We start from the raw sequence: 27,889 nt of genomic DNA on the forward strand, positions 1-27,889 counted from the left end.
ACTGGAAAGGGCTTCATAAGCTACATGTGACTTTTTTTTTTCTTAGTCAACAAGGAGCGTGACAGAGTCTCAGTAACTGTGTCAACAGCCATACGTGATAGAAGCCATCTCCACACAAGGGGTCTGTAACAGCCGGTGGCATTTAGGATGTGTGCCGAAAACTGTCATGGTCTGTGCCTTGAGCCTCTTGGTACATTGTGTGCACAACGGCATCGCAGCGCAAGTGACCTCACAGGGCTCAGCTGGGCCCAGAAGCTAAGGAGACATGTAGTCATGGCTATGATGACAGGAGGGCCATTCAGCATCTTAAGAGACAATAAAGGATCCGTGTGCCCACTTTTTCCACCACCACCACCCCTTCTCCTCTCCTCCTCCCCCTGCCCTCAAAAGCTGAAGCCCAGGCCAGAGTCCCACATCATGCAGATGAATAGCAGGTCTGTTCCAGCAGCTGTGCTTTCCCTCCCACCCAGCAAAGGCACTGGGAGACTCCAGAAAGCTGCAGAGACTTGGTCTCTTGTCCGGGCTGAGAGGATTGAAAAGAAAACCTGGGAAGAAAAAAAGAAAAAAAAGAGATGGGATCGGAAGGAGAAATGATCAACCTTCATGTGAGTCCATTTTGGGCATATCAAGGAGGGGTTGGGGGCTGGTGAGTGAGGCCTAATGCTTGTCAGTCACTTCTTTGTCTCTTTTTTATTTCACCCTCTGCCTTTCTTTGAAGTCTCTTTCTGGATATATCTCCTCTCACTTCCTTCATGCTCTCTGTCACTTTCTGGGCTGTTCACAGGAGCCAGATCCCAACAGGGCCCATCAAAGGACTGATAAGCTTTTCTGATAAGGAGGAGAGTCCCAGACAAGGAGAGCGGCTTAGAAAGAGCTTTTCTTGAGAGAGGCAAGCGTGCCTGTTTGACAAGCTGGGGAAAGTTATTCCATCTCTCTCTGTCCTTCCTCACAGAGCCCTTCTGTGCTTGATTAGAAAATGTTCCCAACCCGAGGCATGAGGGGAAAAAGAAATAAACACTGCAACACCGAAGCGAGTCAGCCCTGGACCCAAATTCCTACCTGGGGTTCCTAGAGAAACAAAACCTCTTGATCCAGCCCTCTCAGGCTCCTCTTTTTCTGCTCCTCAGAGTTTGTTTGCTGAGGAGAGGCGCTTCCTAGAACTCGGGTGTCTCTTGAAAGGGCTGCTTATTGCAGATGGATTGCATTTTATTTAAAATAAACCCCGCCAAAGCAAAGGAGAGAGTTGAGTTTTAAGAGTTTTTAAAGTTTAAAGTTGACCACATAGCAAGACTTAACAGATGTTGAGGTATTTTATATCTTGTTTATTTATTTGCCATAGTTATAACCCACTCTTCCTTGTTAATGCAATCCCAGAACGAGAAAGGACACTAAGGGAGCACAAGGAAATAATATTTTGTTTTAATGCAACTTAATGTAAAAAGAGACAGGGATAAATAATCTGACCAAACCCAAAGAGTACTCATTAATGGTTCCTCATCATCCTGGAAAAACGTGGCCAGTTTTTCAGGGCCCATCGTTCAAAATCTTTGTAAACAACTTGGATGAAGGGATTGAGGGGGTGCACATCAAATTTGCAGATGATTCCAAACTGGGAGGGGTAGCTAAGGCTGCAGAAGACAGAATCAGATTTCAACATGACTTTAACGAGCTGGGCCCAAGATAACAAAGACAGAAATCTAAAGTTCTGCACTTAAGCAGGAAGAACAAGATGCACAAATATAGGATGGGGGACACCTGGCTTACTAGCAGTACATGTGAAAAGGATCTAGTAGTCTTGGTGGACTGCAAGTTGAACATGAGTCAACTATGTGACGCAGCAGCAAAAAAAGCTAATGCTCTTCTAGGCTGCATCAATGGAAGTCTAGTGTCCAGTTCAAGGGAAGTAATAGTACCACTCTATTCTGCCTTGGTTCGACCACATCTGGAATACTGTGTCCAATTCTGGGCACCACAATTTAAGAAGGATGTTGACAAGCTAGAACGTGTTCAGAGGAGGGTAACCAAGATGACAAAGGGTCTGGAAACCAAGCCTTGTGAGGAATGGTTGAAGGAGCTAGAGCCAGCAAATCATTGAAGCCCCTATCAGAACATCTAAATCAGAGATTGCCAACATGGTGCCCTCCAGATGTTTTGGACTACAACTCCCATTATCGCTCAGCGTTACCAATTATGAGGGACTATTGTAGTTGTAGTCTACATCTGGAGGGAACTGTGTTGGTTACCCCTGATCTACTAAGGCATTTTGTTGGTCACTGTGGGAAATAGGATGCTAGACTAGATAAGGCTTTAATTTAATCCAGCATGGTTTTTATGTTCACCCCTCTTGCCTCCTTCGAAGCCCACCTTTTCTTGTGAAGTCCTTTATTAATTTCCCTGTCCTAGTCTTTCTAGCCATGCATACTGATAACATTGTTTCAGCAACCTCCTATAATTGGCAGTGCATGAAAATATCTGACTTGCTAGCATGCCAAAAGATGGGAACTTTCAAAATATTTGTTGTGGATTCCTAAAACTGTTTGTATTATAGCATTCTAGTACCAGAAATGAGGGGAGATGTTGCACCAGGGATGGTGACTCTCGGTTTCAGTTTCTCTCACGTCTGCATTTTCCCAATTCAGTTATCCATATTTTAACATAGTCTGCAATTTTTTAAAAAATTATTATGTAAATTATCAATATTTCAGTGCAACTATATTCTAATATACTTTTTTTAATGATGTTTTCATTAATATGCACATTTTATTCTTGTGTGTGCATTTTTGTCCACGTTACATGGTTGGGGAATTGCATTGCCAAATTTGGAGAAGTGTGACTTTAAAAGATGGCTGTGTTCACGTATTGTTTCGAAAAGCATGAACTGAATCAAAGGTGGTCAGGAAAACACCTGCACTGTGTGATTTACTATGGAAACTACAAATACTTTTTAAATAAGCCTTTAAAATAAACTTGGGCAGCAGCCTAGGCATTCTCCTGGTCGGCTCCCACAGAATACCTGTCTCTGAAGAAGGACCCCTCTTTGATTCCTTCTCAGAGACCAGATGTGGAAGAGGTGGCAGAGAAGCAGCTGCTGCTGTCACTGTTGCAATGACAATAAAGCTGTTTGTTTTTCAAAGTAACGGTGGCAGGGACAGAGAAGTGGGAATAAGGGGCACTGTCACTGCAAAGAGGACAATTGTGGGGACACCTCATCAACTGGATCATTCTGGGGAACCCCTGTAATCTGGTGCTGGACCTGAATAGATCTGAGTTACCGTATTTTTCGCTCTATAACACGCACCTGACCATAACACGCACATCGTTTTTAGAGGAGGAAAACAAGGGAAAAAATATTCTGAATGAAACAGTGGACGTATCATTTTTGTGATTCATGCTGTGGCCACAGACATGTGATCTGATGGTGAATTTGGGGTGACCCAATGCAAAAATCCTGAGAATCCCTGTGGATCCATGCTTTGTAACCACGTTTTTGCACCATTGCAGCCCCAGGCAACAGTGGGTGCGTGATTTTGGGGGGGGGGCAGGCTGTAGCCATGGACATGCTATGTGCTCTGGTGGTGAATTTGGGGTGACCCAATGCAAAAATCCTGAGAATCCCTGTGGATCCATGCTTTGTAACCACGTTTTTGCACCATTGCAGCCCCAGGCAACAGTGGGTGCGTGATTTTTTTGGGGGGGGACAGGCTGTAGCCATGGACATGCTGTGTGCTCTGATGGTGAATTTGGGGTGACCCAATGCAAAGATCCTGAGGATCCATGTGGATCCATGCTTTGTAACCACATTTTAAGTGGGGAGGGAAGGAAAAACACAGAAGGCTAAGAATGCAGGAGAGGGCTATAACGTGAGGAAAGGAAGGCAAAAGTTTCCCCCCACCCACCCACACAAGCCAGCCACTGTTTAAGGATTTCATCCTTTTAAATGGAAGAAAGCATATTTGAATGCTGTGTGTCTCCAAAAACAAAAAGCAGGAAGTCAAATCAGAATTTTAAGCCGAACCTGTAATCTCTCTTCCCTTCACAAACATTGTTCCCTCCGGAGCAGGGACAGGATAGAGCGACGCTCTGCTTTCCTCTCTACTTGCCTGGAGGGGAGGGGCTTTCCCTGCTCTTTGTTCCGTTTGAGCAAACACAGCAACGAAACAGAGCAGGGTGGGCAGTAAGACCCTGAGGCAGAATGCAGGGAAGCTGCCACTTCCTCTCTTCAGGCTTCCCTTCTCCCTGAAGCGCGGTTTGATTTTTGCCTTATTTTTCGGCTACAGGGACCACACATTCGCTGCATAACACGCACAGACATTTCCCCTTCCTTTTTAGGAGAAAAAATCTGCGTGTTATAGAGCGAAAAATACGGTAATTCACTTTGGCTTTAAGCAGATCTGACTGTCTTCTGTTGGACAATACCCCCTTTCTGCCATAAGGCAGAAAGGATGGTTCCAAAAATTGGTGCTCAGTACTTCTTGGGGCATGAAAGAGAGCTCAGACCCAGAAACCTGCTGAATACCCTCATGTGAAGGAATATAAGAAGAGCCTGCTGGATCAGACCACTGGCCCCTCTAGTCCAGCATCCTGTTCTCACAGTGGCTAATCAGATGCCTGCAGGAAACCCAACAGCAGGATTTGAGCACAAGAGCACTCTCCCCTCCTGTGGTTTACAGCAACTGGTATTTTGAAGCATTGCTGCCTCCAAGGAAGCCTGAATTGGAATTGAGAGAAGCTGTGAGTCAGAAAATGTTGTGAGGAAACAGAGCTGAGAAGTAGAAACTGGAGGAAGGCCCAGGCCAACCCCCAATGTCTCAACCACCTCCTTCAACAACTTAAAAGCCAGCATTTAGAGGCTTGCCACCTCTCCCTAAGGGAGAGAACGAAGAAAAGAGCCATTGCTTATTTCCCTGCAAATAAACGCAGAAAAGTGACTCTTTCAGGCAAAGTGTAGCTAGCAGTCTTGCCCACGCATGTTTGTCTGTGTAATGCAGAGGTAGAGGCTCTTTTGGGGTGGCCAAGGGCTGCATTACTGGGGTGGAAAGCTATGGGGGGGCTGCATTCCAAGAGTGGGTTGGTCTGGACTAAAAGTGGGTGGGGCTCAGCATATGCACACACTTAACAAAGGCACACACACACTTAGCACACAGACACACTTGACACACACACTTAATAAAGACTGTTTCCTGTCCTCTATTTCTCCTCCGCCTTCTCACTCTTATTCTCTCACTGAATTGCATCTCTGTGCACTGAGAAGCTCCTGCCTCTCAGTGTACAGAGAGGAAATGCTGCAAACTGTTCTTACTGGATCACCAACTCCCTGCTTTCTATCACCGGGTGCTGAGAAAGGACTCCGCTTTTCCCAGTATTTGGAAAGAAATAAACAGTGAGCTGGCCAGACAGAGAACTAGCATGGGTGTGGCTTAACAGGAGAGGCCTGGCAAGCTGGATGGAGAAGTCTGGTAGTCCGGATCTGGCCCACAGGCCAGTCAAGCCAGTCATTCCCTCAGCCCTGATGTAATGTGGGGAAAATATAAAGACGGCTTTGTAAAAACAAAAACGAACGAATGAATGAAATGATCTGCCTTTCCATTTCTTCTGTTTAACCCAGGAGTGGGGAACACTTGACCCACAGTTGTAATTAGGGCCAGTATGGGCTCCAGTTTGGCCTGCAAGGCCATTTACTCAAACCACACCCACCTTCCCTATACCTAACATCAAACATGATGGAACTCATGTTTGATGTCATATGGAACTCAGTAGTGCAGCCAACCCCTGCTGAAAGCAGAGCTTGAAGTAAGCACCTTTCAGCTCTCCCTTTAACCCAACTAAGGACAGAGAAACACCTTTGCTTTTTGCACTTAGAAGGGCCAGCATCAGGAGCTGGTGTTATCGGGCACCTGCCAAGGCCCACACCCCTTCAAGGGGTCCACTGCCAACCCCTAGAGTTTCTTGGCCCTGCTGCAACTTCTCCTTATTGTACGTTCACCAATCCATAGCATAATTTTTATGTGATTTCATTTTTAAGCTATTTGAATGCTGTAAGTCACCTGCGGAAGAGTGAAAGTGCAGAAAGGCTGAATATAAATTGTACTACTAGGTAAAGGTAAAAAGGTAAAGGACCCCTGGACGGTTAAGTCCAGTCAAAGGCAACTATGGGGTTGCGGCGCTCATCTCGCCAGCATTTGTCCACAGACAGCTTTCCGGGTCATATGGCCAGCAGGACTAAACTGCTTCTGGCGCAACGGAACATTGTGACAGAAACCAGAGCGCATGGAAATGTTTACCTTCCCACCGCAGCGGTACCTATTTATCTACCTGCACTAGTGTGCTTTTGAACTGCTAAGTTGACAGAAGCTGGGACAGAGCAATGGGTGCTCACCCCATCGCGGGGATTCAAACCGCCGACCTTCTGATCCACAAGCCGAAGAGGCTCAGTGGTGCAGAAAGGCTGGATATAAATTGTATTACTACTACTACTACTACTACTACTACTACTTCTACTGCTAGTACAAATGACATTTATTGATCAAGTTTACAATGGATGCCAGTTACCTGACATAAATGCAATCACACCAAAACCTCTAGCGTCTGTCTGAAATTTGAAATGACATTAATTGGAAGCATTTGTTCCTCTCCATGGCCAAAGCAGAAATGAAACCAACCCTGGATGTTTCTTCCTTTTATTGTTCTGTTTTGGTTGTTGTTGTTTTAGCTTGTGTGAAACAAATAGAGTGCTTTTGTTTGTGCATTTATTTATTTATTTATTTATTTAAGTAAGTAAGTAAGTAAGTAAGTAAGTAAGTAAGTAAGTAAGTAAGTAATGTGTTTGTAGTCCACTTTCCCTTTTTAAGCCATGATGCCTTTGGCAACATTCTCAGTGCTGCCCTGCTGTTCATCATTTTGCTTTTATCTTACTGTGTCCCTGATGTGAAAATTGAACTAATCAGTTTCAGGAACTAGGAAGTGTACATTTATAATTTAAGTACCCTATTTTGACATACTGGAAGTACCTTCTAGGAAATAACAACTTGTGTAGTAATTGGTGATTGTAGAGTTAAATATTGCCTGGAGCTAAGACTCCACCTGTTAGTTTGATCTTGTGGTTGCTTTCATTTTCCTATGTAGTTGTGTGTGAGCCTATTCATCAATAAGCAGCGTCTTTTTCTGGTCACAAAGTGAGTAACGTTGCCTTCTATTGAATAAAAGCTTAGCGACTAGTTTGTAGGAGCACAACAGCTGAAAGCTGTTTTCACAAACTGTTTAGAAACTATTGTATTATTTGCAAGAATCCAGATGGGTATGATTGTAATTTCTGGCTGGAAATTTGTGCATTCGTTTTCAGTTATTTATCAAACGACACCCTTTGACTCATCCTACAATGCGATGATAGATGTTCTGCCTTTGTGCATCGGTCCAACAGAACAAGTGCCATCAAACTTGCTCATCTTTCCTTGGACCCCACTGCCCCACATGGTGGTGACTCTTTGCCAGTGTTGTACACATATGAGCCAAGACACTGCATAGAATCAAGCCACGATAATAGCTTCCTTTGCGTGTCAAGAGATGGGAGGATATGACGATGATGGACAGGGCTGGCTCTACTATTAGGCAGAGGGAGGTTTCCGCTTCAGACAGATGATTATGAAAAGGCAACAAATGTTTAGTTGCATTCTTACTGACAGGGAGTGGCAAAGAGGCAGATGCAGGATTTACTTCCTTGTGCCAAAATAACTTGATTGGCCTTGGGTACTGTGTGCACCTTGATTAGTGGAGGGGGTGGTTGTCATTTGCTGCTCTGCCTTCAGCAGTATGTTGTCTAGAGCTGACCCTGAGCATGGAAGAAGAGTTTCTGTAGCAAGACACTTTGTTAACTTCCACTTAAGCTGAAACTGAGACACCACCACATGTACTCTGTGAATGCACACACTTGTGCACTATTTTGTAATGCACGAGAGCCGAATCTTAACTTGTAATTCGCCTTGTAATTAGCTTGTAATTGGCATTGTGATTTAAAGTGGGAATGGGGAACATGGGGCCTACCAAATGCTATTGGTTTGGAGCTGTCATCATCCCTGGCTGCTGGCCAAGCTGGCTGGTACTGATGGAAGTTGGAGTGACATCAGGTGGGGATTCAGGTTCATCACTCTTGTTTCAAAGAAAAGGCAGGCTTGGAACTAGGTTCAGAATTGGTACTAGGCTCAGAATTCAGCATCCTGCAAATTTCTGCATGTTTCTAGTCCCTAAGGCTGTGAAAGTCAGCTTAAAAGTGAGTACAGGTGGTAACTATTTTGCGCATGTCCAGTTAATGCATGACCGCTGATGCACAGATCATTTTAGATCCGGAAGAGGGCAGAGTGGAGTCGTAACAGGGTGGGCTTGTGTGTGCTGTGTTGACACACACAGGGGCCAAGAACAGAATCCCTGCACAAAATAGTTGCCGCCTGTATTTGGTTAAGGCTGCTTACTAAGAAGTAAATCCCACAAAATTCAATAGGGCTTACTTCTGAGTAGGCTTTATATAGGATTGCAGTGTCAACCTCAGAGGTCAGGATGGCTTGTGGGATTTTCCAATAGCTGTGGCCCAGTCTTGATTGTCCTGCATAGTTTTTGCCATGCCTCATGGCTAACCAATAGACTATGTAAAATAATCAAATTGCAGGCAGATTAGCATAATTAGCATAATTTATAGAAGTCATAGAATCCAGTTCTTCTTGCTGCTAAATTTAGATGCAGAATATGCACATGGCCTGTTGTCACATGGCTTTATTCAGAATGTAAAGGGCTGCAGAGATACATAGAAAGAGAGAGTAAAAGATGAAAGCACTGAAAGCACTGAACAGATACACACACACACACACACACACACACACATATATATATATATATATCGTTTCCTTCATGGCATTGACAAGAAAGTAGGTTTGGTTTGGTAACCAAAGAAAGAGACTTCCATTTTTCTGCTTCTGTGACTTTAAAAGTGGTTTCTGAGTGGTTACAAAATCTTTACCTTGAAAGCACATTTGTTGGCATGTGCGGAAATGGTCAACTAATGCATGCTTTCTAGTGCAACAGAGCCCTTTGCTCTCTTTTAGTGGTTTTCCTAGAAATGTGACCATCTGAGGTTGCTGACTGATGAAGCCCTGCCCCTCTGCTGTTAGACTTAAGCAAGGCCTTTTAGGGTCAAAGAGCATGTGGCCTGGGAGGCCCATGATCAGATCTCCTGTTACCTTTTTAAAAGCAATCCCGGGTGGAAGGATTTGAACTGGGCCTCTAGCACTGGAGAAGTAGGGAAGGGGACTTTGGGACTGCTTATCTAGCAGGAGATTCCAATCAGCCTGAAATTTAAGTGTGTAGTTAGAATGAATAAAAGCACCCTGTTGTGCTAGTGCAAAAAAACCTGGACTTTCTGTTTTTAGGAAAGTGTGACAGTGGGAAAGCACTGAAAAGTGTGATTAACGGAAGACACATAAACACTCAGTTATCAAATTAGGGTGAATGCTCATTGTTGTTCTAAAGAATCCAGACATCTTCATAATATTCCACTTCTTCCCATAGGTACCACCTGTGCTTCCCCCCCCCCTCTCTTCAGGGGGTCCTCAAGGGTACGCAGTACTGGCACCTCTTTTTGTTGTTAAAAAGTATGATACTTACTGTAAGAACTTCATGGTGAGTAAAAAGGTAAAGATAAAGGTACCCCTGCCCATACGGGCCAGTCGTGTCCGACTCTAGGGTTGTGCGCCCATCTCACTTAAGAGGCCGGGGGCCAGCACTGTCCGCAGACACTTCCAGGTCACGTGGCCAGCGTGACAAAGCTGCTCTGGCGAGCTAGCACTAGCGCAGCACATGGAAACACCGTTTACCTTCCCGCTAGAAAGCGGTACCTATTTATCTACTTGCACTTAGGGGTGCTTTCGAACTGCTAGGTGGGCAGGAGCTGGGACCGAACGACGGGAGCTCACCCTGCCGCGGGGATTCAAACCGCTGACCATACGATCGGCAAGCCCTAGGCGCTGAGGTTTTACCCACAGCGCCACCCGCGTCCCTTACATCACCTATTTTTCTAGAAGAAAAAGCACTGTGTACCACTTCCAGAGGCGGTTTTAGGGTAGTGTGACTGGTGTGGTTGCACTGGGCGCCAAGCTGCTGGGGTTGCCACAACAATGGTGTAGAAGGCAGTGTGTGAAGTGTGTGTGTGTGTGTGTGTGTGTGTGTTGAATTTTAACATCACTCTGAGTGCTACTGAAATTTGAGAGCCCAAGATCCACCACTGCCAATGCAAGTGCTCTACAGAATGTATTTTTGTAGTGGGTGTAGGTGCCTATTGGGTCATGGCTGTGTTACCACTAACCACCAGCAGAACGTTTCCACCTCCTGTGCCTTGCCTAGGTTCAGTGTGTCCTAGGGCAACATTCCAGTGCACGATCCTTGTCTAGCCCTTAAAAAGACTTCCATTTTTATTTATTAAATTAAATACTATATTTTTCATCCAACTATGTAAGCATCCCTTTTCCAGAGTTATATCTGTCCTAATTATTTTGTAAAAGTATACTTAACATATAAGCACATATAACTCGGCAGCAAGGGTTGTTCTCCTATCACCTCTGCACGGGAGGATTGAAGGATATTCTGCAAAAGGTTCCGTGCAGTTGAGGGCACTTCAACAGCTAAAGGTCATCTGTATAACCTGTAAGTACAGAAGGAAAGGGGAGAAAGAAGTGGAAGGGAACATATCCAGGTGGTATCTGAAACTTGTCCAAACTCTGTAGCCAGGACCAGATAATATTGCCAATATAATGGTGATTTAAGATGTGGAGCAAAAGTTATGTCTGTTCTGCAACTCGCACAGTGCTGTGACTATACTCTGAGCTAGAAAGTGTTCCACAAATAGCCTAACATTGTGATGCTAGAGAGCTTGAGGCATGAAAATATGCACAGAAGGGATTTTTTTGTAAGTTGCCACTAACTTGATCTTTGTTCTATAATTGAACTGTGATATTTCTCCCCTATCCTCTAAATTGTCCTTTGCTCGTTCATCATAACTACCCTGGGGTGCATTTTTCTGCATATTGGAGAAAGGGAACCTATAGATAGTCACTCTGCATGGAGCAACTGGAGCATATATAGAGAGAGAAATAGAGAGGTATTGTGTATGAGCCAAGAGTATGAGTTGAGAGATACTTAATCCAGAGCTTACCTGCGGGTAGAATTAGACACGAAAGCAGATGCGGAACTGCCATGGTACCATGTTGTTTCCTGCCCCTCTATCTGCTCCATAACATCTAGTTTGCCACCATCCAGAATGTGCCACCACTGTGCTCTGCACTAGCCCTAGGATGGCCACTTAGCCATTGCCAGATATGAGGAAATGCATCATTAGAAATAGGACACAGATTTGCAGGAAAGTTGCTTGTGCTAATTTATATAGATGGAAATTTGTAAATAGTCACTGTAATTTACATGGAACAGTGGTTCTCAAACTTTTTTCTCTGGGTCACACTTTCAGGATAAAATTTTGCTCTCGAGTCACTCCACACCAAACCTTTTATTGATAAAAAATACACTGGAAAACAAAAAGAAACAACTCCTAGCAGTGTTTGATTTATAACATAGAACACAACTGCTTTATTATATGATCATGGGACATCCAGAAAATATAAAACAATGCAGCTACATAAGAACATGACTCATTCCCAACTTACGATTATAAACGAGCCTCTTACATAGGTACCTTAAGTATGTATACAAACTCAGTGAGAGGTGTCAGCTTGCTTTTGCCAGGTCTTTATATTGGGTCTAATTCGAGACAAACTCTTATCTCCTCATCAACACAAATGAAACGTTTACATGATTCTGAGGCTGTCCTTGAATCTTCAGTCACAACTCCTGCCACACCAGTGTGGCTCCACACACCATTGAGAATCACTGAAATAGAAACACAATACTGTACATCTCACTATGGTGGGGACAGTGACCAGGTGAGCTGTGTGCCTGTCCAGTCTGCTGTACAAGTGGACTACTTCCATGCTCCTGATTCCTTGCTGCCCTCCCTTCTTATGGGTCTATATCTTTAAACCAGGCTTGGAGCAGACAGCCTTTCAGATAGAGGACTACTTCAGATAAAAGACTGCAAAGTAGCTACTCAACTGCCCTGCCCAGTCTCACCCTCTGTTCGCCAAGGGAGTGGGCCACTGCCCAGTGCAATGAGAGGCAAATCTGTCAGTTACATTTTCTATCAGCTTATTTTTCCAATCCTAAATTCAGTTCTCCACATTTCTGCATCCCTTTGCACGTAAAAACAAGTAAGTCCTCACGATAATTCATCAGCAATTTAGTGTGCATTTCTCCTGATAGACACATTTTTCCATGCAATTTTCCCTAATATAATGCTTTTAATTTTTTTTAAAATTAATATGTACATTCTCATGCAGTTTTCCTTTTTATACACATTTTGGTAGACATTATTTAGTTGGAGAACTGCATTGCAAAATTTGGAGAAGTGTGACTTTCAAAGGATAACTGTGTTTCAGTTCCTGTATTGTTTCAGGAAACATGAATTTGGTAGTTTTAACCAAACCAGAATCTTTCTCCAGGCCCTAACTCTAACATTCTGGTATTTGCCTCTGGTTTAGTTATCTACTGCTGCTGCTTTTTTAAGCAGCCAGTGCTACTTTTGTTTGTTTGATATCTCCACTCTGAAGCTGATGGTGTCACCATCAACACCTGATTATTACTTACGTTAATCAGGCTGAACTTTCCATCAGTTGAGGCCAATGATGGGAGGGTGTGGGAAACTCTCTTAACTATGCTTCAGAATTGTAAAAGGCTTCAGCTTCGACATTGTTAAGTTAGAGCCAATTGCTTATTAAGCTGTTCCAAGTGCTTGATTAGATAGAATAATGAACTTGGGCAATTTAGTATTTTAAGTCTTTGTTTGGATGCTCTTGGTGGGCTACCAACAGTGAATGCAGACATTTTGATTGAGCTATATTTTGCTAATGGTATTGCTGCTGAGCAATTATCTGTCACTGCTCAACTGCATCATGCAGTCATTGTCAACATACTTCCACATCAGCCAGTCATTGGCTAGGGAAATAAATTGTGAAACACATTGTTGGGAACTTGAATGGCTAGTCTTCTGGTTGTAAATCAACTGTAGCATGCTTTGTGCAAGAAATTGGACATGCTGAAAGGTTTTTTTCTTTAAAAAAAGGTAGGTGTGTGCACAGACATAGAGTAGGAATGCAAGAAACTGCCTTTTACTGCAGCAGACCATCTACAGTGGTACCTCTGGTTACATACTTAATTCATTCCGGAGGTCCATTCTTAACCTGAAACTGTTCTTAACCTGAAGCACCACTTTAGCTAATGGGGCCTGCTGCCGCCACACCGCTGCTGTGTGATTTCTGTTCTCATCCTGAAGCAAAGTTCTCAACCCAAGGTACTATTTCTGGTTAGCAGAGTCTGTAACCTGAAGCGTATGTAACCCAAGGTACCACTGTATCTCAGTATAGTCTACACTGATTGGCAGGAGCTTCCTTAGCCCTACCTAGAGATGCTGGGGATTGAATTTAGGACCTTTTGCTGACAAAGTGGTTGCTCTGTTACTGAGCAAAATAATGGAGTTGCAACAGGGAATGCTGTTGACAACCTTTGTAGAAGGCTGTGGTGCCTAGAGCCATAACCAAAAGATAAAACCATTTAAAACTCAACTAAACTTCTGATACCATGTTGAAAGTTTCATAGAAAGACCCCCTAAGTAAGATTTTGAAGTGCAAAGTCAGGATGGTTTTTCAAAAGCCCGACAAAGATTAGAAATAATGCTATAAATTTATTTACCACCACCTGCAGGCATGATGGAAAGTAATGATTTGCTAACATATGCAGCATTTTCCCTTATAGCTGTGAATAAAAAATATAAATAGCTCTGCCCCTCTCATGCATACCAAACTGTATTGTAGAAGCTATAATTTAATGTGAAGTTTGGAATAAGAAATAAGGCTGTCGATGTAATTATTACTCATTGCTGCTCAGCTCTGATGCATTCTTTGGCTTCTCTTTGGTATAGAGTTTATACAGCCATGGACATGATCCAGCAGGAGTGTTAAAATATGCTATCAGGACTGTCCAGGTCGGACCTCAAAATATTGTTGAACTACAGCTCCCATTGCTCCTCATTGTTGACAATGTTGGCTGCAACTGATGGGAGATGAATTCCAACAACATCTGGAGAACCAGATTTCTCACCTCTGTTCTAGGCAGTGGTACAGCTAAGTAACTTCAGATCATGAATTTATGACCCTCCTTTTTTGATGGTCCTGTTTAATACTTCAGTTGTGAAGCACACAGTTCACATTTATCTTCTCTTCCCCACTGGAGCCTCCAAATCTGTGCTTTGCTGCCCCCAGTGGTGAGGTATTTGAGGCCTGGAAAACTGAAAGCTTTCCAGGGTGATTATGTCCTCTCAGGTTTCAGAACGACTCCACCTCTCCAGGCAGCCCATCGGTTTCCCCTGACCAGGGCAATGAAGACAGTAATTCTGCTTATTGCATAGATAATGCAGTCTCTTTTCTGTATGGTCCTTTGCACAGCTTGAGTTTGAGGCTGCTGCTTTTTAATCTGAAATACTTTTTGTATGTCAGAGTCCAAACAGAGTAATGTTATATTTGCAGGAGAAAATAAAGTTCTGTATTGTTTGATGGGGGGGGGGGCAACCGGGACAATAGATGGTCCCTGGTGGCATTCTGGTTTTCTTTGGGACTTTTCTTATTTGTGAAAACGAAATATTTTTATTTTCTTTTAAGTAAAGAGGTCTCTTGTCTGGCCTTCCAGTATCGTTTTCAAAATCCTGAGGCCAGATTTCAGTTCTAACCCATGCATAAGCAACCGTCTCTCTGTACAATGTGCAGGACAGATCTCAAAATGTCTGTTTCTTGGTGTCTTTGAAATTTGAATCAAGCACCTTTTGTACTGCCAGGGGTTGGCTGGTTTGAAATTTGAGTAAATTTGTTTGTTGAGTTGTCTTGAAATTTGAATAAAGCAGGTTGCTTACCATCAGGAGTTAAAGCCACCCATTATGTAACTCCCACCGAAGCTAATAGATTTATTCTAGGGATTAATTTAGCCTCCAGGGTGACAATCAGGCTGAAGAATCTTGTGACAACAGGCTCCATCATGACTGCATTCTTGTGGGGCGGGAGGAACAACTTCTTCATTATCTATGTCTCCATAAGCAGCAGAAGAGCAAACCAATTCTCAGCACAAGCCTCTGTGTTTTTCCTCAGAAGTAAGTCCCGTGGAGTTCAGTGGGACTTCCTAAAGGAAACATTTGTGGCAGGCATGGGGACTCCTGAGGACAGCCTTCCAGGGACCACATTCTGTCGGTGGGTGGGGCTAGAGGGGAAAATGGGCGGGGCAACAGATGCAACACTTACTTTTTGTACAGCTATATTTCAGCAACAGCATCAGCAACAACAATTTATTATTTCTACCCCGCCCATCTGGCTGGGTTTCCCCAGCCACTCTAGGCGGCTTCCAACAAAATACTACAATACAATAGTCCTTCAGATATTAAAAGCTTCCCTAAACAGAGCTGCCTTCACAAAACACAACACAAAAGCCAGAGGGTTCTCTGCACACACCCTTCTCTCTATTCTGGCAAGCAAGAGGCTTTAATCACAGTTCAGCAACACATTCCTGCCAGGCAACACAATGAGAGTGTGAAATAAGGAAGGTGTGGGGAGAGAGGGTGAGGTGTGAGGAGGGATTTGGCCTGGGAAGAACCCTCATAGAGAGATGTGGAGGGCCACATTTGAACCCTGAGCTTCCCTGCCACTGGTGTATAGCAGAAGCTAATCTAGTATTGGGCCAGCCTTGTGTTTCTTGGCCAAAGCAGGATTTGAATTCTGGTCTCCCAGGCCAACAGTTGAACCACTGCTCCACCATTCAGCTGGCATTGAGAAGGAGAGCATGATACTGTGCAGCTGAAGAAGAGACATCACTATGTAACTGCTGTAATGGGAGCTGGTGATGCCTGCGTCCTTTGCATTGAGTGGCACCATTTTTCTGTTGAAAGCCTATGAGTCAGCACAGCTGCAGAGAGACCATGAATGAAGGGGCAGAAAAACAAGGTCAGCTGACACAGGCAAAATAAACATACACATCAGGGCAGGACACAAACACCCCCCTCTCCAGCCCGCCCTGGTTTGTTTATCTTTTTAATCTTTATCTTTAAAAAACCCCCACAAAAAACCCACCACCACTATACGTCATTATCCTGTGCTGGTTCTTTTCTCATTGGCTTTGGGGCCTCTCTGAGTGAAGGTACGAGCCACGAGGATCCCTGGCCTATTTAGCAATATTTTAAAAGGTTAGTCCAAATAGCAAACAAGACAGCTTGATCCACACGCAGCAAAAGTCGCAGAAGGGATGAGAGAGGGAGCTGTGCCCTTCAGCTCCACGAATATGAATAGGCACTAAAGCACGCTTAACTTTCTGCTGATTGCATTATGGGGATGTTATCCTCAGCACGTAACTAAAGTGGTGAAAATAACGTCCACATAGGTAGCTGCAATCTGTAGGTTAAGTGCACTTTGAGGCCCATTTAAATCAATGAGATTGAAGGCCACAATTAATTGTCCACATACCATCAGTTTCCTGCATTACTCTCTGCCTCTGTTTTTAATAATAATTTTATTATTTGTACCCCACCCTAATTGCTGCGAATCACAAGTGGAGAGAACAGCCCATTACATCAAAGTTAAAGTGAGGAAGCATTTGCCCATGGCAGGATTTCTCCACCAGCATGAAATTGCTGGCCGTGGGGTGGTACTGTTTGAGACTAGAAGGCCAGGCTTCAGGGGGATTAAGCATGCTCCTCCAAACAGAAACTAGTTGGGACTTCAAATAAAATGTTTTGAGGAGTTAGGCCTTTAAGAAAAAAAATTAATTTCTGATTCCCTGCTCACTTAAAGAACTAATGGGGTTTATACAGGACTTTCCCAAATTAATCTGTTTTGAGTGCTGGCAAAAGAACAGATCCTCCCCAGCCTGTTTTGTATGGAATATGGTGGTTCAAGACAAGAGGATAAAAAAAAAGGTTAACGTTTGTAAGAACCTGGAGAAAAATGGTTCTGTTGGAAATATTTCCCCAGCATGATAATAGATTTCTTTTTTAATGGCTTGGTATGCACATAATGCTAAGCCATGGTTTACATAAACCAAGGTTTATAAACAAGCAGCAAACAATGGTTTAGGAGTGTGACTTTTTCATGGTTAAGAAACCATTGTCAAGACACTAGGGCAAGTTTGGATGATCAAATTAAACCTTGGTTTACTAAATTAAATCATGGTTTATAAACCATGGCTTCGTCTTATGTGTGAACCTGATCAGTGAGTTGGAAGGAACTCTGGTCATGCCAAAACAAAGCATTTGTCCCTTGCTCCTTTCTTTTTCTCATATGCCAGAACTGAGCCCTTTCAGATCTTGACTTAGTACAAATTAATTCCACCTAACATATCCCTCCAATGGCTAGTCAGATCTCCAGGACTTAGTGGTCTTTTGGGCACTGCTTTCTCCCTGCCAGTAGCGATTTCACTTGACAGAGTGGATTTTTTGAAACTCTAGGAACTGGGCCAGCTTTGTGGTGAGCTCAGGTATTTACGCTTTGGGTGGGGAGAGCTTTCATTTGAATGGGTCACTTTAAAGCTCTTTCTCCAGGCTCATTTTCACAATGTATAAACAAGGAGTGTTCTGGCTCCGGTGGAAGCAGCTGACTTCACTGTTCTGGCCAGCTGCAGGGAAAGGTGTTGCTCCAGCAGCCATCAATGTAGAAAGGATATAGAGGGAGGGAAAGACACATGATGATGTTGCTGTTGAGCCAGAGAGAAGCGGCATGCTCAGTTTTGACCTGAGAACATTTTATACAAGCAAAAGGCTTGTCATTGTGACAGGCAGGGATGTGAATTGAACGGGAGACTGGGGAGGTTACAAGGCACTGTGCACTTTGCAGAAATTCTGTAAACTGGGCTATCTTCACTACACTGAGTGCAAGTTCATGTTTGTCTTTGCTTTTAAAATTATTATTTTTAAAAAGCCATGTGAGAGTGAGTGGGAAACAGGTTCAAGGCCATGGCATGCAAGAAATGGGAGACAATCCCCTCCATGCTTCCTTCCTGGAAAATAAATCCCTTTTCCCTGAAGCTGCTTATTTTGTCCAGGTGGGAAGCTACTCTTGGCAGCAAGGTAGGCTCTGAACAGTAGACATTTCAGATCCACAGTGAAATACACTGCAAAGTATTGCAAGATCTTGTAAAGCTGGCATTCAGGGCATTAGGCGTGCGTGTCGTAGGGATGGAGATTATTTTGTTAATTTTGGAACAGTCACGAGCAGGCAAGTGGACACAATGGTGTAGGAAATGCCAATTGTTATGACAGCTCTTAGTTTGAAAGCAGCTGGAGTGATCTGAGGCAAGGCCCTTGCAGAATACATTTTAATAGTTTTAACCTTCCTGAGGAGTTCCTATAAAAACAAGGCTGCATGTTGCCAAGTTCAAGGGCAGAGGAAAAGATCAGGAAAGATCCTGCTAAATAAACAGATATCCTCCTGACTGGCAGGGTACCTTATCTCTGTAGGAATCTAGAATGGTGGAGGTTTGTTATTATTAATAAAAGTCATCTTGTTAATAATAATAGTTTAATGTATTAAGGTAAACAAAGTTTCCTCCTTGCTTCTTGATGATATATATCTATATATAGATATTGTACTGGACAGTAATGATATAAGGACACTCCCTAGATTGTGTGATGGAAAGTTGAATGTGTTCATAAGCTTATGCATTTGGCAATGATGCAGATTGCTGCCCACAAAATCTCATAAGCCTTGATGGATCAGACCAAAAGCTCACCTGGTCCAGCATGCTGTTCTCCTAGTGATTTAAGGCTGATTTAAAGAAACATGGGGCAAGTGGGCCAAAACCTAACTGTGACCAGGTCAGAGAGAGTGGGATTGGCACTCACCTACCCAGCTATATGGTCATGTCTCCATATACATTCTTCTCACGGGTGACCATGGTCCCTGCTTTACAGAATATGACCCTCTATTTTGAAAAACTATCAGAGGTCAGTGCAGTTTTTGAAAATGTCTTCTGTTTTAAGGGCTGTCAAATTGAAATATAAAGAAGCCTAAGAAGGCAGAGTACAGTGGTACCTGTACAGATGCTTCAGGTTACAGACTCCGCTAACCCAGAAATAGTACCTCGGGTGAATAACTTTGCTTCAGGATGAGAACAGAAATTGCGTGGCGGCAGGAGGCACCATTAGCTAAAGTGGTACCTCAGGTTAAGAACAGTTTCAGGTTAACAATGGACCTCCAGAACAAATTAAGTTCTTAACCTGAGGTACTACTGTAATTGGGCCTTCAAGTTATCAATTAACAGTGAGAACCTGGACAGCAGACAGAGAAAGCACTCAGGCCACCTGCTCACACTGTTAGGGTGAGATGTACTTTTTTATTTATTTAAATTATACGAATTCTTTCTAAATTTGCATAAATTACCTTCATGCAAATCAGTGTCCTCATTTTTTGGGTGAGACATCTCTTTTGACAATGTTCAACCCTTTTCTCATCATATGGCTGGTATCTTATTAATAATCATATATTACCCATGATTACAGAATTATAGTGTTGGAAATGACCCCAAGTGTCATCTAGTCCAACTCCCTGAAAGACTCCTTGACAGATGACCATTCACCCTCTATTTAAAGATCTCCAATGAAGGAGAGTCCACCACCTTCTGAGGCACACCATTCCACTGCCAAGCAGCTTTTACCATCAGAAAGTTCTTCTTAATGTTTAGACAGTTTTTTTTTTTTGTAATTTTCATCCATTGATACAGTTCCTACTTTCTGGAGCAGCAGGAAACAAGCTTGTTTCATCTTCCCTGGGATAGTCTTTCAGATATTTGAAAATGGCTATCATATCCACTGCTATTTTTCTAGAAAAAGAGGTGCCACAACTCACCACGAACACCTTACTTGTTCCCTTAGAATGTCAATGGCACCCACCTGAGAGCTGCCGGAACTGAGTTCCAGCTGGGGGGGGAAAGCCCTGATCATATCACCAGTCATTCTTCTCTTCTCTAGGCTAAACAATTCCTCATAAAGCTTGATTTCCAGAGTCTTTTTCATCTTGGTTGCTCTCTTCTGCACATGTTCCAGCTTCTCAATATCCTACTTAAACTATGGTGTCCAGAACTGGGTGCAGACCCCTGGTGTGTTCTGACCAAGGCAGAATAGGATGGTACTATTACTTCCCTTGATCTGGACACTATACTTCCGTTGATGCTTCTGAGTAGAAAACCAGCCACATGTTTTAGCAGGTCAAGGAAATAACAGTGTGGCAACAATACTGTTGAAATGAACACACGACTACCAGTTGCAAAGATTGCGACAGCTATGACTGAGAGATAAGCAAACACCAGGGATGAAGAAATAGTCATGCATGGTGCCTGCGGTACTAGGGATGAGAGAACCTGTCAATCTTAGTTTCTTTCAGTTTCTCATTTTTCCTGTCTTATGCTCAATTCTCCACAAATGTCTTGTCATTTTTTTTTCATCTTCATGAAAATTCACCAGTATTTTAATGCAAATTTCTCTGGGCATTTTTGCCTAATAGACACATTTTTGCAAACAAATTCCCCATAATATATTGCAGTAGGAAGCATGCAATTTTCACTAATATATACCCTAGCATATATTTTTTTGGTAAATATTACTTGCCTGGAAAATTGCATTTCAAAATTTGGAGAAGTGTGAATTTCAAAGGATGATTGTGTTTCGTTTTCTGTATTTATTTTGGAAAGTGTAAATTAGGTCAGTTCACCTTTAAATACAAACTGAATTAAACCCCTCTCCCATTTTTTGCCAAAACAAAGTTACTTTATTATCTGAAAAGAAATGACATACACCCAGGCTTAACAGGCTAGGAGTTTCTGTATGTTGTTTCTTTGCTAATTCCTGTTTAATTGCATCTTTTTCCTCTCCTTGCTACCCTTCAGCTGTTGCTACTCCTTTCCTAGGATAATCCCTTCGCAATTCAGGAATAGTCACCATTTCACCAGATATGTACTCTGCCCCTTCTTTCTGTCCCTCTGTTTGGTTTAGATAGTTTCTAGAATTGGTCCAAAAAACTTGTGTTTTTATGGCATGCATATTATCATTATGATGGTGGTGCATATTGCAGTAGGAAGCATTAAAATCTAAAATTGAAATGTTGTATTCTCACTATTCAACTGATCTCATATAAGAGGGGCTGCCTGGGGATGGGGAAATCTGGGTCAAAAGGAAAGCTGTGTGGGCACTGGTGTTGTTTTAATTTCAGTTCCATGGGACACAGAGTTGGCCTTATTTTTCTAAGCATTTCTGAGTACAAAATGCATCTTTGAAATAAAGTGTTGCTTGAATGATGAGAGGCGAAGTAAACAAAGACTCGTGCTTCATTGTATTCATGCTTTTGCAGTATTCGCCCATATCTCTGACTTGACCAGTTCATGCTTCCAGTGACCTGTCTGTCTGTTGATTAAAGTTATATAAGAGAGAATTAAGGTTATGAGCTTTAGAACATCCTGTTCAGGGCAGCATGCAACATTAGACTATGTATGTATTAAAATGAGACAGCAATAATGTTGGCATTTCTCTTTCTTTGCTGTTAAAACATTCAAATCATGTTAAATCGGTCCTTGGTGAAGACTGTGAAGGATGTTGTGGGAAAAACAAGGAGAAGCTGAATGCATTGTACATGGCAGGAGGAAGCACTTTAGCGGGATGGTCAACAAATGTTATGTTATGTTATGTTATGTTATGTTATGTTATGTTATGTTATGTTATGTTATGTACTAAGCTTGGATCCTAGAACAATAGACAAGTAGGATCCTAGAATGCAACAACTGATTGGCTTGCAGGAGAAGACCAATCAGGCTCCAGGAGGAAGTTAATCAGCCTATTAGGCTGGTAGGATCGTAGAATGCAACAACTGATTGGCCTGCAGGAAAAGACCAATCAGGCTCCAGGAGGGAAGCAGAATCAGCCAATCAGACGGGGGACTCATTGTGTAAATAATGTATACAAAAGTCTGAGGTTTGGGGGCAGTTCAATAACTGTTTTACAAGCTGCAATAAAGAGCATGAAATATACTCTGAGTATATTTCAGAATCCATGTTTTTAGACAGCATGATCTTAACAGTTAATTGATTCACTCTGTTGCTTGCTTGCTTTCCCACTTCCTCGAGTGGTGACAAATTCCTCGGGCAGCGCTACCCAGGCTTGGCCTCCTTTAGATGAGAGAGCACTGAAGACTTGCACTGTTTTTGCAATGCTTGCTTCATTTACAAATATAGAAACAGCGTAAGTGGATGCAAACAGTCAGCAGGCACTCTTAGAAGGCAGCAGATCTGCCCTATAATCACATCAGGTCCTCAGAGAGGCCTTCAGCCTTTAACCAACTCACATAGCCTTACCTCTTCCAAATCACACACACACACACACAGAGAGAGAGAGAGAGAGGGAGAGAGAGAGAGAGAGAGAGAGAGAGTGCTGCCCCACAGTGCTGAAATCAATGAGAAGGTGAGGCAGAGTTCTGCTGGTCAGACTCAGAATAGATATGGAGCTTTGGTTCAAAGCCACTGCCTGGGTAGTAAGGCCCTGTGAGTGCAATGGAACTTACTTGTCTCACAGTAAGAGTGCATGGGAGTGCCCATGCTCTCTGATGCATATAGAGTTCTTGTGTCTGTACGGATCTCCATTCACTTCCATGGAAGGAGGTGATCCAAATTTGCATGCATAGATCAGCTCCCTACATGGAAATGATAGACTTAGCAACAGAATTCTGTACACCAGACCTGATATTTTAAATGTTAAGCATATATGCTGTTTTGCTAAAGATGGGTCTCAGCATACAGCCTACTCCCTCCTCCCCCCAAAACCCCTCATAACACTACGTTTGTATATTTGTATAAGATGCAGGACAAGGATGTGGAACCTCTCAGGCTCCAGATGTTGCTGGACTTCCATCAGTCTCAGCCAGCATGGCCAATCAACAGGCACTATGGGTGTCAGTCCAACAACATGTGGAGAACCCCAAGTTTTTCATTTACATCTATCCATTTAAGTTGAAGGTGAAAGAGCTACTGCTACTGAAACTAGACTTCACTTTGAGGGTTGTTTGCTCCAATTTCACATGTGTAAAAATTATTGTCTTTTCGGATAGAGATATTCCAAATTACAACCTTAAGTAAATTAGATCTTCTTAAACAGCTACAACTCAAATCATTTTAGTCTTTTTTTAAAAAAAAAAAAGGGGGGGGGGAGAAATGCAACCATTTTCCATTGCCAAGGTGATCACATGCAAAAACCAGCTTTTCCCCTCATGATTTTTTTCAGTGTTCAGAGAAAAAAATGTTGCTGGAATGTGAATCAAAGATCTGGGTACTTTCCAGCAGTCCACACTATGAAGGATTTTGGCAATGGGAATGAGCTGTTGGTTTCAGTGAAAAGTAACAGATGCAAACTGCAGCTCCATATGGATGATGCCCTTAAGAGTTTCCAGTAACTCCTCCAGCACCACTGGCAAAGGGCAGTTATTGGTCTGCATCCTAGGAGCAGACAAAGTTTGGCTTTCACTGTAGTAGGAATAAGTGCATCATGCGGTAGATTCTCTCCCCCTCCCCCCACTGAATTGTTCAATTAACTACTGGGGAAACTTGCAATGGGGAATTGAAAGTGGAGATCGCTTGCAGATGTCATCTTGGAGGCAATATTTGACTGTGCACATTGTTTTTCAAAACTTTCTTCCAAGAAGCAGCAGTCTTCGGTTTCCACTCCACAATGATGGAGAGTACACTGCCTTGCTCATGTAAAATAATAATGATATGAATATGAAGTGAGAGACAATTTCCTCTTGACCTACTTCCTAAGCAGCGCTCAGTCAGTGCTCTTTGGTTTTGGGAAGGTAAAACAAAACCAGAAAAGAAAAAGCACCACCCACCCACATTTCCCAGGCTCCATGTGTTGCTTGGTGCCAACCACACAGCCAGTTACTTACTCCTGATAGGCAGTTTCCTTAACAATTTCCTTTCATCTTCTGGCAACACCCAGAGTGACTTGCCAGACTGGTTGTTTGACTTTCAGGTCCAAACTAGATGAAGTGACAGCGGGTCCATTTGCTTAAACCCAACTCTGCTTTGTTCATGCTTTAAATCAGTGGTGGCCAAACTTGGTCGTGAACTTTAAATGTGCTTTAAGTGTATGATGCAGATGTGATAAGAGAGAAACTGATACAGTGGTACCTCACAAGACGAATGCCTCGCAAGACGAAAAACTCGCTAGACAAAAGGGTTTTGCGTTTTTTGAGCTGCTTCGCAAGACGAATTTCCCTATGGGCTTGCTTTGCAAGACGAAACGTCTTGCGAGTTCTTGCGAGTTTGTTTCCTTTTTCTTAAAGCCGCTAAGCCGTTAATAGCCGCTAAGCCGCTAATAGCCGTGCTTCGCAAGACGAAAAAACCGCAAGACGAAGAGACTCGCGGAACGGATTAATTTCGTCTTGCGAGGCACCACTGTACTGCAAAGAGATAAGCCACAGGTGGGAGAAGGTTCAGCACCAACTCCCCTATTGTTCCTTTCACTGTCCAAATTGGACTCTCCTCCCCTTTGCTAAGTGATTCAGGCAGATCCAGAATTGATCCTCAGACATAAGCACATCCCTCCTGTAGAAGTAAACCATGCCTTAATTTCATACATTTGCACATCAGAACATTGGACTTCCATTGTGAAGGAAGTGGAGAGGATCAGCATTGCAATACAGCATTGCTTTCCTGTAACGGCTCTGAATCATGCTCAGAGACTGCATTCCTGTGGGGTGAATTGTGCCGAGTGCTTTTCAGAAGTCAGTGTCTTTCCACTGCACTGTTCACATATGCCAGGCATAGGCAAACTTGGCCCTCCAGATGTTTTGGGACTACAACTCCCACCATCCCTAGCTAACAGGACTAGTGGTTTTAGATGATGGGAGTTGTAGTCCCAAAACATCTGGAGGGCCCACTTTGCCTATGCCTGACATGCATTTTATGCTCAGGGCCTACATTCTTTACTAGAAGAGTCATGTTATACAAAGTCATTCTAGGAGAGCCCCAATTTCTCTCTGCCCTACTTTCTAGAGAGGAAGTAGTTCTTCCCTTTCCTTGTGGTGAACAGAGGCAATCTGGGACTAGAGCCCAACCCTTGTTCAATGGTAGTCATGTCATTTGTATGTAGAAGGTCTCAGGTTCAATTCGTGACATCTCCAGATGAGGCTCGAAATGTCTCCAGGGTGAAACCCTAGAGACAGCTGCTGTGCTGGATCAATGAATGAAGTGACTTACTGCCCCGGTTTGGTGTGGGGAAGTAGGGTTTTTTCCTGAACCTCCTGGCTGTGTCCTTCCGTTGAAAGACAGAGTGGTGTATAGGGATGGAGAAATCTATCTACTTTGGTTTCTCTCAGTTTCTCATTGTCCCAGTTTTAAGTACAGTTCTCCACATTTCCACATCAGCTCACAATTTTCTTTTGAAGTCCTCATGAAAATTCACCAGCATTTTAATGCAAATTTCTCCAAATATGCATGTTTGTTTGCAGTGTTGCCTAATATATACATTTTTTTTTTTGCAAATCAATTGCCCCTAATGTAATGCACCTTTGTGTGTTACTTTCCGTAATACAGGCACATAAGTCCATTTTGGCTCAACTGAAGAAGACGAAAAAATATGTTTCAACTGCCTGATCAGTTAGATATAGAAATAACTTTTTAAAAGTCCCATGCATTTCAGTGGAAATGAAATTTAAGCAGACTGTTATCCCAACTTCAAAGTGCTTAACTTTGGCTAGATTTCCAAATAATAGTTGGGCAGATGACAAGCCCTCACACTTTCTAGATTCGCTTAGAATTTATATGCCACTTCCCCACAAACAATGCTCCTCAAAAGCAGCTCACAGTACATATAATCAACCAAAATTGATACTCCTCACTTGCTTGAGTGTCAATAAGACCCAAGGGCCGGTTTCATTTGGAGGAGAGAGTGCTGGAGATTCATGGCATTTTTGCAATGCTTTGTATATAACTACAGCCCTACAGACTTCTCTATCTAGCTCTTGGGACACTCCCCAGGCCGAAAATCCTCTCTGGACTGCACCTCTGATTTCCACGCTGTCACCCTCCATAGCTGTCAACTTTTCCCTTTTCTTGCGAGGAATCCTATTTGGAATAAGGGAATTTCCCTTTAAAAAAGGGAACAGTTGACAGCTATGCCAGCCTCACTGGCCTGCTTTATGCTTTCCTGTATCAAAACTCGGGTGAGGGGAAAAGAATTATTTATTTATTTATTTATTTCATGAAATTAATATACTGTCTGATTATTTTTTAAAAAAAACCTAAAAGTGATCTACAAAAGGAACAAAACAATCAGGTTATCAGTAAAAAACAGTTCAAAAGACTCAAACAATAACAATTAAAATCAGTGCTAAATTAAAAACAGATTAAAACACATGTCAATGTTTTATATATCTTAGTAGGCTTGCTTAAACAAAAAATGTGGGGGTTTTTTGCAGGCAGCGAAAAGAGTACAGTATAATGAAGGCACCTGTCTGGTGGCAATAGACAGGTGGGTGCTGTCGCACAAAAGTGTGGGAGCTGCCACACGAAAAAAAGGTTGATTTCTTGTATCAGTGCTACATCTGCCCTCCGTTTCTCCAAGGGACATGGAGTGGTGGAGACATCCAAGATGGTGGCTTAATTTTTCAAAGCACATGCCAGCTCCTCTCCCAGCACATTAATGTGCCCCAATCCAGCGTGTAATTTGATAATTGTTGCCTCAAGCTGGATCCTCAAGCTGCTTGTATGTTCTTCGTGGCTTGGTTTTCCTGTGTTTCTTCTTTTCTAGTGCTGCTAGGATCCTAATATAGGTTTTCATGCAGCACAGAATGATCACATCCAAGAGCCCTCGTTAGTGTATGTATTTATATGGGCAGGGTAGCTCTCGGTCCTTGATAAAGCTGCGGTCCTTTGCTCTAAATAAGTTGCATTAAGTGTCTGGAAATATAAATGAGCATTTTGTGTTGGTTTCTGAACTCTTAACCTCCATCCTTTCAAGTCCTAATAATAATACAGGTTGCCTCTGAATTACACAAATGCACTTTTGTGGTTTCTTGCAGGAGTGGGATATATTATCCTGATAACATATGACCCCTTTTAGGCGTTATCACATCTAATCCATAATGCACTGGAAATCTGCCGGTGCATTAGGCCGACAAGGATGGAGAGCATATGATTAATGCACTAGGAAAGATTACTCAGGGCGGGGGGGGGGGGGCAGGCAGAGAGCAGGCTCAGTGTAGATTTACCACCCAGCACCACCTGCTGGTTAGCCCATGTGTTTGCTTTTAGAAATAAGAATACAATAGAATAATGGAAAGGGGAAGAGAACAATACAGAGAAGGCAAAGATAGAAGAAAGAGTGAGAAGGAGAAAAAGAGACAGGCTTAAGGAAAAGGGCATATTAAAGACAGAAAAGGCAGGTTAGTGACATGGTGGAAGAATATAAAATTACGCATGGTGCATAAAAAGTGGACGGAGAAAAGTTTTTCTCTTGGCATAACGCTAGAATCCAGGACATCCAATGAAGCTGAATATTGGAAGATTAAGGACAGGCAAAAGAAAGTACTTCTTCACACAGTGCATAAGTAAACTGTGGAACTCACTGCCACAGGAAGCAGTGGTGGCCACAAACTTGGATGGCTTTAAAAGAGGGTTAGAGAAATTTTGGAGGAGGAGGCTATCAATGGCTGCTAGCCATGTTCTGCTTCTGCTGTTG

At 42.9% G+C, this 27,889-nt stretch overlaps 1 protein-coding gene across 3 annotated transcripts in view; it reads left to right on the plus strand.

Annotated features, from left to right (window-relative positions):
* Positions 1-27,889, plus strand: part of NINJ2 (ninjurin 2) — an 80,365-nt gene that overhangs the window by 33,239 nt on the left and 19,237 nt on the right. Inside the window, exon 3 of one of the 3 annotated variants that reach the window (XM_083461819.1) lies at positions 471-605. In XM_083461819.1, coding sequence (XP_083317945.1) covers positions 573-605 — 33 coding nt within the window. In that variant the 5' untranslated portion in view covers positions 471-572. Of the gene's footprint in view, positions 1-275; positions 606-27,889 lie in introns of those variants that run through there. The other 2 variants (XM_083461818.1, XR_014516248.1) reach the window with 2 other exon arrangements.

Source organism: Podarcis liolepis (genome assembly GCF_965112155.1).
Source record: "Podarcis liolepis genome assembly, chromosome: 10".
Classification (NCBI taxonomy): Eukaryota; Metazoa; Chordata; class Lepidosauria; order Squamata; family Lacertidae; genus Podarcis; species Podarcis liolepis.